The sequence below is a fragment of the Dufourea novaeangliae genome, unplaced genomic scaffold (genome assembly GCF_001272555.1).
Source record: "Dufourea novaeangliae isolate 0120121106 unplaced genomic scaffold, ASM127255v1 scaffold162, whole genome shotgun sequence".
NCBI lineage: Eukaryota > Metazoa > Arthropoda > Insecta > Hymenoptera > Halictidae > Dufourea > Dufourea novaeangliae.
In genome coordinates, this window is record NW_015374046.1 from 2,243,910 (window position 1) to 2,257,033 (window position 13,124).

General features: G+C 36.1%; 1 protein-coding gene across 2 annotated transcripts; it reads left to right on the forward strand.

Moving 5' to 3' along the window:
- Positions 1–11,562, forward strand: LOC107189789. 2 transcript variants are annotated; one of them, XM_015578428.1, is made up of 16 exons: positions 1–66; positions 2,012–2,221; positions 2,447–2,560; positions 2,779–3,267; positions 3,386–7,634; positions 7,818–7,887; positions 8,010–8,081; positions 9,031–9,220; positions 9,279–9,395; positions 9,483–9,659; positions 9,728–9,895; positions 9,967–10,062; positions 10,135–10,177; positions 10,285–10,397; positions 10,478–10,608; positions 11,392–11,562. In XM_015578428.1, exons 2-16 carry the CDS (start codon positions 2,087–2,089, stop codon positions 11,408–11,410), a joined length of 6,183 nt encoding a protein of 2,060 aa, XP_015433914.1. In that variant the 5' UTR covers positions 1–66; positions 2,012–2,086; the 3' UTR covers positions 11,411–11,562. The 2 variants fall into 2 exon arrangements, with proteins under 2 accessions (XP_015433914.1, XP_015433916.1); XM_015578430.1 differs by lacking the exon at positions 1–66 and having other exon boundaries at positions 1,948–2,221.
- Positions 11,563–13,124: the final 1,562 nt, after the last annotated feature.

A 13,124-nucleotide genomic window follows, 5' to 3' on the forward strand; every position in this document is an offset into this window, starting at 1 on the left:
GTGAAAGAAACCGCGATATTCGTGAATACTACATCGAAAGTGTTGCTGCTTGCAGGAGAACCAGTCGTGAGTACAATTTCTAAGATTCCATTATTTACTGTACACTGATCTTCATTCCCGTTGTTCGCTTCTGTAAGAATGCGGGGAATCATAATGGGTCTTCGGTAGTGTGACTCTTTGCATGTTTAAACAATATAAAACTGCAGTATAAAAAATGAAAACATTGTTTCGTTTATTGTATTTTCGCTGGACTGATAGCGAATATTCTGTTTGAAATTGAAATTTATTTCTCATTAACAATCACGACGACTGCGTTGAGATGCTTATCACTGATTATTCTTGAAACTGCATCGGTTTATTATATTTAGTCGACGAGCTTCGATGACTTTACCAATTTATGACATCCAGAGGATAGTCGTATTATTCTTGCTTCTCCGTTTTTTGAACGCATATACAAATTAATTATTGAATCAATGCGTTTTTCTTGACCCAGTTTGATACAAACGTATGTACCTACATATGTAGAGAGCACAAGCGTTTTGTGCGCTACTTATACATTGCGATGCGATCAGAATGAACGAAAATGCCAAAATAAACTTTTTTTGATAGGAAATTAAGACTGACTATAATTTAAGTTGATATTTACTCTTTGAGAAATGTGTATGATTTATTATTAATAAACACACTCTATACTAGACAAAGAATTTATCTAACATAGTGCCAAATCTATATTATGTATATTAGTATGAAATGATTACATTTTATTCTGAATTTTGTCTATCATTATCTATTTTAATGATAGTACATGTATACCAATTATACATATTTTAGTAAGTTATTAAGAATTGTTGTTACCATTGCTATTTTGTATATCTTGGTGCAAGCCTTCTTCAACTACCTATACATGTTTGTTTCAATGCAAATAGTTTATTTTATTCTCCAGATCAAAAGTTAAATCTATTAGAACAATGTAATTATATTACATTTAGCATAATTCTTGTCTAATAGATTCAACAAAATGGACAAAATTGTTGGAGAATGAAATAATTTCATTTGCAAACAATTATATCAATTTGTGACTGTTATACCTTCCTTTAGTTTTAGTTTTTAAAAAACTTTACTTGCTTCCAACAAGAAAGGGAATAATATACAATGGATATTATAATTTTATAGCCTTGAGAAGAAGATTTATGTGCACTCATTTTTAGTGTATATTTAACTCTTACTTTCAAGAATATGTACTGATAATCCATTGGTTTTCCTTTCCACGAAAGCAAGTGGTTGCTTTCATTACTTCATTTTTATGATAACTGAATGGAAACATATCTGCTGATAATGATTTATTACATTAAGCAAATTAAGAATTACTCTTTGAAATCTATTATGTACATATGTGTATTTTTTCCAAACATTCATAATAAATCACATTTTACATATGTATCATTACTTATTGAATAAAGCATAAGAGAATTATGCCAATACATATATTTTAAAATGTTTCATTGCTACTCTGCAATATTTATTACTGATTGATAGTCATGAACAAATCTAATACATTTTTATGTTAATCATACATAAAACTTACTCTGTTTGATTTGGTAATGAATTGTTTAACTATATGTATTTAATTTTCGTCGGACTACTATAGAATAAGAGAATAATATTATTTATATAATATTCTACTAATATAGTAATTGGTTGATTGATTATTTCCACCAATGATTACAAATTTAGGAGAACTTTCCTTGAAATTATTATCTAGACAACCCAATGCTGATGTATAAAATATTTCAGGTATATCATTTAAACTTTTTCTTTTAAAAGTTGCCTCAGTACTTCTAACACATACAGATATTTGTACATTAATTTTATTCAAATGTATGTATGATTGGTGATTATACCCTGAAAGTAAAGTACATAAACTGGTACATGTATATGTATATATATTTAATCTATATTGTGTGCATGTGTGGCAGTAACTCTATAACAATTTTCTTTGAATACAAAATAGCGTCCAATCGGACTGCGGCCCTTAAAACAGTTTGGAATGCACTAGCAAACCATTTGCTAGAGAGAAGGTTTAAAAATGCAAAATTGGAACCAATGGCAATTGTCAGCTGGTGCTGTTGCCTCTACAATGCCTCAACCACCAGTTTATGCTGCACCAGGAGCAGATCCCATGGCAATGATGCAAGCATACATGCAGTATTATAGTCAACCAGTAAGTATTATAGTAAAAATTCCTGTTTATAACATAATTTCAAGAGCTTCGAGTAATTAGATCTTTGATCAGAGTTATTAAATGTTTTGAATTGTCACAAACTTCATAATTGTCCTTTTAATCTGAAGCTAAGAGTGTAAACTTATTCATTTATTTAGTATCGAGCAGAGTAGCTATAGTATAATAAGTAATAGACACAATGAAAGTATTATATTTTTCTATTAGGCACCCAGTGGATACACAACGGAACAGTGGGCTGCAGCTCAACAACAAAATTGGGCTCAGTGGCAGCAGTGGCAGCAGCAGTATCAACAATGGCAAACTCAATATGGAGAAAAGGTATGCAGAAGATTAGTTTGGCATTAAACAGTAATGAGTTCAACTGTATGAAATATATTTCCAATTCTTGATGAAAATTGCAATTTGTTTCTGATGAAAATGTAAGATAGAATCCATACCGCAATTACAAATAAAATATTAATTTTTCTATTCAATCATTTAAACATTAAATTATGTCATATCGATTTATAGAATCACTTTATTCAATTTTGTTTCAGTATCAAGAAACAATGAAGCACATGTCTGCCCAGAATATGAATCTGGCCAATCAGGTGTCACAATTACCAATTGTGCAACCTCCACCACCTCTTCCGAAAGAGGATACAAAACCACCATTACCCCCAACCACGATAAACACATATCAGTTTACAAGCATGCCTCCACCACATCAAAACAATCTTCCATTATTTCCTGCTAAGCAAAACGCGAACGCGGAAATGCAAACTAGTGTACAAAGTTATCCTCAGAATCCCCCTCTACCTCCTAATCAGCCACCATTACCTCCTGAAAGTAGTAGTAGTAGCAAAGAAGGTAATTTAACCGGTAAACGCGGTAGCAGTAGCGTTAGTGAATCAAGTAGTGCTAAAAAGTTGAAAGTTGAAGACGACGAATTAACTGAAGCGGAAAAAACGTTTGACGCTCAGTTTAAACAGTGGGAGGAACAATTTAATAAGTGGAAAGAGCAAAATGCTAATCATCCGGACAAGGTAAGTAATATTATGATCGTCTGTTATTTTGAAGAAAGAATTACAGTGTCAATTAACATTCTAGACATGAAGTAGCACTGGCTTTAATTTTTCCAAAAGAAATGTCACTTCATTGTAGACCCAGTACAAGCAGTACGAAGCGAAATGGACATCCTGGCGTGAGAAGCTTATAGAGAGACGTGAACAGATGCGTAGAAAACGTGAACAGCAAAAGCAGGCTGTTGCTAAGGCAGAAGTGGAAAAGAATAAAACCATACCTGGTGACGAAAAGATATTGAATATTCTGACGAGCACAGAAAATCAAGGATTGATTAACAATTTGTTAGGCATTGGGAAAACTCTTGGTTTAACCGGAAAACAAAACACCAGTGTACCTCCACCGCCACCGCCACCACCAGCTACAGAAACTGTTGCATCCAGTGTTCATACGTCAACCATGGTGTCCTCTTCTCAAGGAACTTCACAGGTGTCAACGTCTCAGCCAACAGCTATGAACATGATGTCTTCTAATGCGATGACATCGTCGCCTTGGAATTCGCAGCAATGGGCACCACAGTATAATACAGGAGTGAACGTATCAGGCTTCCCTAATTATCAGTCCATGACTGGCGTGCCTCCACCACCTTTCGGTACACCATCAACACAAATGGCTGCACCTAATTTCACGCAGCCGCCACCAAACTTTGCACAACCGCCACCTGGTTTTACTGGAAACGATCGACAGAACGCTAATGCACGACCCTCGGTTCCATCTAACATGCAAGGAAGACCACCGCCATTTGGTTCGAGCAATGTAAATAGTCCTGATGGAAATCATGCTCCCACCGATCGTCTCAGTCAAACTGGTCCTCCGGGCAATTTTGGTAACAGTGAACTCAATCGACAAAAGGATGGTGCACCATTGGATCGTTTTGGTCGAGACGGTACGAACGAACAAGGTAACTCGTTTCGACCTAATGATCTATATGGTCAACGAAACGATGGTTATAAGTTCAACGATGAGAGATCACTTGAGACAGATCAGTTTAGAAGAGATGATAGAAACTATCAGGAGCAAAGTAACAATCAGTTCAATCAGCAAAAGAATGTCTTCGGCAGTGATAGATTTGCTGCTGGAAATGATCGTTTTGGACCAGGAAGTAATCGATTTGGCCCGAATGATAGATTTGGTCCGGGGAATGATCGATTCGGTTTAGGAAACGATCGTCCTGTCCTTGGTACAACTGATAGATTCGGACCCGGAGATACCAGGTTTGGAAATGATCGATTCGGACCACCGTCTGAAAGAACTGGACAAGGAGGTGATAATGTTAGTGACCGTTATGGACCAAATGATAGATTTGGACATAGCAATGAATCGTTCGGTCCAGGTGGTGATAGATTCAACAGAGGTAATCTAGATCGGAAATCGAATTTCGATCCAAAAGATACAGGAGATAGGCGTGGTTTCAATAGACCTAATCAGTTTCAACCGCCAGATAAATTCGCACCAGAATTGAAAAAGCTTATGGAAAAACGACGAGCTGCGTTTGATGTGTTTAGACCAAGCTTTCTTGACTCTGATAAAAGTTGTAATGTTGGTTCGCTAAGCGAAAGCTTTAAGAGAATAACTGGTGATTCTCCGTTCATGAAATCTGGAAATAATAATTTTGGTCCTCGTGGACCACCTGGCCCTAGCAATTTTAGAATGCCCGGGGACTTGAAACCTCAAGGAAATTTTGATTTTGGACCACGTTATCCTATGGGAATTGGACGTAACACCTCGATTGATTTAAGAGATGGTGTTCCATTTAGAGGACCCACTTCCAGTCCGCAACAAGTGCACGATCCTATAAACACAGAACTCAGATCAGACACGATAAACCTAGGGAACGATACGCATATGATTAAAGAGAACAAGGGTGAATCTGTCGGTGGAGCGGATCAAACGGAACTAACGAATTTTCAGCCCAGCGAACAAAATATTGATAATACGCGTAAAGATGATCTTAATCATTATTCGGTGTCAACTGAGATTCCATTATTAGAGAAATCACCTTGGACCGAGGGTCAATTTCCCGCAGATAATTCAGCGCAGAAGGATCCCACTAATATGTCCATAGATGGTGAGAATTCGTCCAGTATTCCTTTAGAACAAGATACTCAGAACGTGATAAATGAAGCAACAGAAACGAATCAAGATGTATCCGGCAATGATAATGGGGTTAACAAGAAAACCGAAGTATTACCTTTCATGGGCGAAAATGATCCAAAACCTGAAGATTTAAATATGGAACCACCGCCTGAATTGCCAAATTTGGGACCTGTTACCACAGGTACTATAGAACCGATGGATCCTCTGTGTAGAACGGATGGAAAAGAGTCGTCCCCGCCGCCTTTATTGAACCGTCCAGATTGTCCGAATCCTGGAAACTATTTTGATCCCGCGTTTGGTCCCAAAGGAATGCAATTCAGACCAAATGCACCGTTCCTTGGCCCCCGAGGACCTAATGACAGTAGATTTCCTATGTTTGAACCTAGAGGCCCAATGCCGTTTAGTCCAACTGGTCCGAATGCATATTCATTGGGGCCTCGAGGTCCTAACGTCGGACAGTTTGGGTTAAGAGGACCCAACAGTGGACAGTTCGATTCGCGAAGTCCCAGCGAAGAACAATTCCGTTCAAGAGGACCTAATGATGGGCCGTTTGCGCCCAGAGGTCCCAATAATGGGCTGTTTGCGCCGAGAGGTCCCAATAATGGACCGTTTGGTCCCAGAGGTTCTAATATTGGACAGTTTGGTCCCAGATACGAAGGACAGTTTGGTCCAAGGAGACCTAATGAGGGTCAGTTTGGTCCTAGAGGGCCCAGCGATGGACAATTTGGTCCTAGAGGACCCAGCGATGGGCAGTTTGGTCCTAGAGGACCCGGCGATGGACAGTTTGGTCCTAGAGGACCCAGCGATGGACTGTTTGGTCCTAGGGGACCCAGCGATGGACAGTTTGGTCCTAGAGGACCCAATGATGGACAGTTTGGTCCTAGAGGTCCCAATGATGGACAGTTTGGTCCTAGAGGACCCAGTGATGGTCAGTTTGGTCCTAGAGGACCTAATGACAGCCAGTTTATGCCCCAAGGACCGAACAGACAGTTTGGGCTTGGTAGACCTAACGATGCATCTTTCGATAATCGGGGTCCTAATAATTTGCAATTTCCTCCTAGGGGATCTAATGAAGGCCAACCTAAATTTTCTGGTCCCAGTGATACATTATTTGGTTCACGGCGCAATGAGACGCCTCATCTGCGAAGTCCAAGTGGATCAAAAGGAACATTCGATACACCCGCTGATGGCAGTTTTGGACCACAAGGTCAAAGTGACACATTCTTTGGATCACGAGGTTCACTTGGTGGTTCAAATGATTCGTTCACAACGCGTGACAAGGTTAACAATATGTGTTCCAAGAATAGAGAGAATTCAGATGCTGGTAATTCTGACACCCGGGGCGATGGAGGGGTGTTCAAGCCGAAGGATCAAATGCCGATAGAACCGGGTATTCAACAAGGCAAGTTTGATTCTAATGACAAACAAAATCCTGGATGGAGGCAACAGTTCTCGAAAAATGTGTTAGGCGATACCGATCAAAGATCTGGGCAAGACTTCGGTTACAATGATAAACCTATGCTCGCTCGAAATGATCCGTTCAATCAAACTGCAATGAATAATATGGAAAGAAGGTCTCCTTTGGATGTGAATAAGTCTAACGTACCAGACATCAGGTCAGACAAGACTATGAGCGAATTGACAATTGGGGAGACGTCATCAGGATCCGAGTATTCAAAGTTTAACAGCCCTAATACGTACATGAAACGACCAATGGATAATCGACAATCTCAAGTCAGGTGCCCGACCGTCAAAGAATTCTGTATAGAGAGACAATTTAATTATAATCATGCTGGGGCCACGACTGAGAAGAAATTCGTCGAGCATATACCAGCCAAAGTTGTCGACTATGCCCACACGTCCCACTCGTCGATTCAAGATCACTTGACTCCTGTGCAGTGCTTCGACTACGGACATGGTAATCTAAAGCCACTGGTACCGGAACGTGAGGCGCAGCCAAAGAAAGATTTCAAAGACTGGGAGGAGAACGAACAGAACTTGAAGGAGTACACAGAGAAAATAAGGAGCTACGAGCACTACTCCTCCAAAACGGACGGTAGATCAGGCGATTATAGGCACAGAAGGCACAGCAATGATTATGTGGACGATAAGAGGGCCGAAAGAGAGTATAGGGAAAAAGATGACTACAGACCAAAAGACAGAGATGATAGGATATTTGATCGTGTGTCTAGCAAAAATCAAGACAGTCGACACGACAAGAACGCTAACAAAGGTAATTTGATTGTTGAATTGTCTGAAATCTCTGAATTTGAGTATCATTATTATTGTTTGTCGTAGTCTTTTAATTATGAACGAACATTGGTCAGATTTAATAAGAACTACTCTGTGAGAATATAAGTATCCACGATTTTTTTGTCCAATTTTATTCTTAGTGTTTCCTTTTTCTGAACTGTAGAAAGAACAAGGGAACGGTGTGAACCACCTCAGAAGGAAACTAATAAAGAACATAAGAAAGATGAGGACAGGTACGGTACCAGTGGATATCTGTCATTTATGCATTCGTTTCTTATGTAAAATAAGTAATCGCGTGATATTATGTTAATGTGTAAATCTATGGACTCGTTTGAAAATATATAACTGTCTTTAGATCGAAAGGAAATGTAAACTGGCAGGAGAACTCAAACAAGAGCATCGTTGAGACAATACCGTCGGACAGCAGGTACGTGACATTGATTATTAAAACTGCGTCTTTAATGATTTTAGTCCTTTTGAGACATTGTAAAATAAATGCTTTTACAACTTTTGTGTTCTTACACAGACTCGAGTTATAACATTGGCATCCAGTCATAGATTATTTAAATTTAAGACGAACGTTGCATATTGCATAAAGTATGAAGACTTGTTTATGCAAACTGATGCTGTGTCTTCAAACTGTTAAAATAAGCAAGCGCATTGTGCTCGTATTTCTGTGGTGTCAACGTTTGACACTTGTTAAACATTTTTGAAAACCACTGGTTTTCGTTACACGTTGAACTTTATATGTTTATATGTATGGGTTACATTATTAATCCAACTATTCTGACTAGTTAAAATACTCGAAGGACTTGTTGTTCTCATGTGTACTATTGATGATTCTGTGTTTACAAGTTGATGACATTTTTGTCGTCGTTAGATCATTTGGAAATTCAAAGTTAAACACATGAAACATACAGCAACATAATACAAACATGTTTCATTTTTATATGTTTGTGCCATGTGCAAATATGTTTTCTGTTGTTTAAACTTCTTTTTTTTTTTTTTTACCTAAATACAGGTAACGTGGAAAAGTACACACCGTTTTCAGAATTTTCATAGCATTGTCGCTGTCGCCTACAATTGCTCCATAAAGCATTTCTGTTTTTTCCTAGAACGAGAAAAATTTAGATACGTTTAACGTCTTAATACCTTGTGCAAAGCTTTGAATTGTGACTGAACTAGAAGGTATATTTCGAGTATTAGTCACATTGAATATGTAAAGTATTATATACCTGTGATCATTTATATTTCGCTCCTGATTTTGTTTCTTTTGTGTTCAATACGAAAAACTGTTTCAACATTTTTGCTACATACTTACAAATCATAGGGTGGGTTGATAAGATCTCGTAGTAAATTAAAATTATGCATTATAGTGTTACAGACACACAACACAATGTACTGGAACCTGCACCAAAGACTTTGGAGTTGGCGAAAACTCCAAACTGCACAATGGTGGACGACTTACTGTGTCCTCCAGGTCGTCAGAACAGACCACCAAAAATAGCTATCATCTTGAGAGGTCCACCAGGCAGTGGAAAATCATTTGTTGCCAAACTTATTAAAGTGAGTTAAATAAATATCCTTCGTAGTCGTTTCGAAGTACATACTTTTTGTTTTGTAGGACAGAGAAGTAGAACAAGGAGGTTCTGCACCAAGAATCTTAAGTCTTGACGACTATTTCTTGGTTGAAAAGGAAATAGAATCTACAGATGATAATGGCAAGAAAGTTACAGTTAAGGTATAGAAACGTATTATTCAACCGTTGAACTTAATTTTGCTTTAATGTAATATTTGTTACTTATTATGACTTCGATGAATTCCGTAGGATATGGTTTATGAATATGAAGAGGCAATGGAACAAAGTTACATAACATCATTAGTAAAAGCCTTTAAGAAAAATATCACCGACGGTTTCTTTAGCTTTATAATACTAGATTGTATTAACGAGAAGATTTGTGACTACGAAGAAATGTGGAGTTTCGCCAAAACCAAAGGTTTTAAAGTAAGTTCCAATTGTTATGGGAATAGGTGATTGTTATTATAGTGCCCTATAGAGACACTCGGTTTTAGGTATATGTATGTGAAATGGAAATGGATTTACAAATCTGCTTGAAAAGAAATATTCACAATCGTACGGAAGATGAGATAAACAGGATTATAGACTATTTCGAGCCGACACCAAGCTATCACCAGAAACTAGATGTCAATTCGATGTTGCAAGATCAAGCGATTGAAGAGGTCGGTTACCTAGACAATTATTAGACTGTGTAAGTTGCATAAGAATCTTATTCAAATTTGTCTTCTCATAGGTTCATATGGAAGATAGTGAAGAAACACAAGAAAAGGTGCCATCTCCACAGAATGAAGATAGTCAGGATAGTCAAGAAGATACTCAAGATGGTGTTGTAAGTTTTTTCTGTAATAGATAGAATGTATTGTGTAAAAGAAATGTTCATGATTGTCAATATAATTTTTAGGGTGTGAGCAAATGGGAACGAATGGAAGCAGAAGATAAATTAGGTCAGTTTTATATACAATATATTCACGCATATTTCCATATACTGTAATGAAATTTCTGTAAAGGAATCACTTCTCTGCCATACTAAATGTATGCATATGTAATACAGATCGTTTGGATGGTCTTGCAAGAAAAAAGAACGAGGGAAAAGTTCAAACAATGAAAGACTTCCTTCAGGTTCCTGACTACTACAATATGGAGGACACTTCCGGTAAAAAACGGGTACGTGAATCTTTAAGTTGCCAGTGAAACGTCAACGTTTTGTGATAATATATTACCATCAGTACATATAAATTCAATAGGTACGATGGGCAGACTTGGAAGAACGAAAAGAGCAGGAGAAAATGCGTGCCGTTGGATTCGTGGTTGGACACACCAACTGGGATCGTATGATGGATCCAACGAAAGGAGGAAGCGCTTTAACACGCACAAAGTATATCTGATTTAACTTTACTTCTAGTATACCTAGAAAAGATTAGAAGTACAATTATCATTATTTGCTTGCAACTACTAGTCTACAAATTCATACGACTCCTAATAAAAAGAACTCTGTAAGATTTTTTAGTATTTTGACAACTGGAAGAAAAATGAACGAGTTTTATGTTAAGAAATGTAATGTTATTGTGTAGTGTAAAAAATTAACATTATCGTGTGCACATAGGAAAAACTTCATGTAAAAAGGTGGTCGGTGTTTGTAAGAAAAGTGTCCTTTTTTTGAGTATTATTCATACCATGTGAAAAATATTCTCTTTACATAAAAGACTGCAATTTACTGTTACAGTTTTACACAATTTTCTGCGAGTCTTATGAATCGTATCCATGCTATAAAATCAATCAACACATCGTATAAATATTTTTGATGAATTGAATGTAAAACTGTTACATTTTTTTTTATTTTAATTACATATTTATGTATATATCATCAGAAACTAATCTCTGAAACTACATCTTAAGTGTAAATGGTTAAGGTGAAATGTTCATTACATTAATTTTACTGTAACAATACGTTTGTTTTATACATACATATGTACATGGAGAACTTTTTATTTTCCTCCTTATTTAATCCACATTGTCATTTGTTATATTTTTAAATGTAGTTATCTTCGCTAAGATTGCACTTTGTTTTAAAGATTATAAGTATTTTTTTAGACATTGCCATAGAAATGTTATGTCAGTAAGTAATGCCAGTGTCCTTACATAATCATTGTTATTCCAGGTTTTTCTCGCTGTCATAATCATAGTTGTCTTTTCGTTCTACTGACCTCAGTAACGGAAAGAAGTGCGAAAGCAAGATGTCTACAACTTTCAAGTTCTTCGAACAGCGTTTTACTGTTTCTAAAAAGTCCATTTAATAGCATCGGCATTAAATAACTTCAGTTTACGCGATGCAGGCTGTAATTACTGTACATATACTATAGTTCTAATGAAATTGTTTTGATTACACATTTTTATATCTACTTCGTGCATTCTGTATAAAGTGGAACTACAGCACTAGTGTATGGTATAATCATACACTACCTATTAAGGGCGTTCTACTGCTAGCAAATTAATATATACATAAGTTGTTAAAATCCAAAAGATAATCATTGTATGAATAAAATAAGGAATAAATTATACAGAATAATTTGACATTTTATTATCGTAGTTAACGATAGCTATATTTTAGAACGGTTAAAATAATGTTTTTGATTAATTATATATGCTGTTAAAATTACAATGCATCAAAGAACCATAACAGATTGTAGTTGTAATATTAAAAACATAGTTATAATTCCTGAAGCATCTTTCACCCAATTGAAGAAACACTAAGCAACACATGACTCTTCATCCATCAGAGAGTATTATCTATAAAAATTGTTAAGAACTAATTATTTTCGAATACAATCTTTATAAGTGTAGTACATAAAACTTCCTGTAGATCTATAACTTTACTTTTCAGATTGTAAAAGTTTATAAATGCATCATAGAAAATAAAGAATCATATACTTTGATAGTAACGTATCTAGGTTATTTAAAAAGACGAGAATTATAATAAATATGCATATACATACATGCGACAATATAAAATTTGTGTTTCTATTCAAACATTAAATATCCTTGTCTCATATTTCCTACATTATTCTATCCTCTTAATAAAAAGAGTGTAGAATTAATAAGAGACCATAATTAAAAGTTAGTATTTTGATATTCTACCCTATTCTCTGTTATTTTCTGTCTTTATCTACGACCTCTACTAGCATTCTGTGTTCCTAGTAAAAAGAGCGTAGATGTAACAGGAGATCATAATCAAAGTTAATTTTCTGATTTTCTAGCCTTTTCTTAGATATATTGCTATCTCTATCTAATACCTCTCCAAGCAATCTCTGCTCCTAGTAAAACGAGCAGCAATGTAATAGAAGACCATAACTAAAGGAAGTGTTTCGATTCTCTATCCTTTTTGCTTAGATTCCTCTCCTTGTCTAATACCTCCACCATCTGTCTATGTTCCTATTACAAAAGGTCTAATTCTAACAGGATTTTATAATCGAAGTTGGTAATAACTGTTTCATCCTTTTCTTTACATTGTACCACTTTGTCTAAAAGCTCCACAATCATTCTGTGATCCTAATAAAACGGGGCATTTTCAGGCAAGAAATGATAGTCGAAGTGATTAACATGTACATTAATCCTGGCTTATGCAACCCGTTATGCTTACATGTGGTACGGTTTTCAGTAACGACATTTGCAGAGATCAGTCTCTTAACTTTAAAAAGAAACTATATTTATTGCTCAATTTAATACATAATTTAATAAATTGTATAAATATTGAAAAAATAAATCTACCACGCATAATAATGCTTCAGTGAACGAAACTTAACTTATTAGTTTATTATCCCCCATAGTAATAATAGTTTTGATAGCACAGATAGATGTTTTTCGGGATTTTACGACAATGAAAGAATAAACATC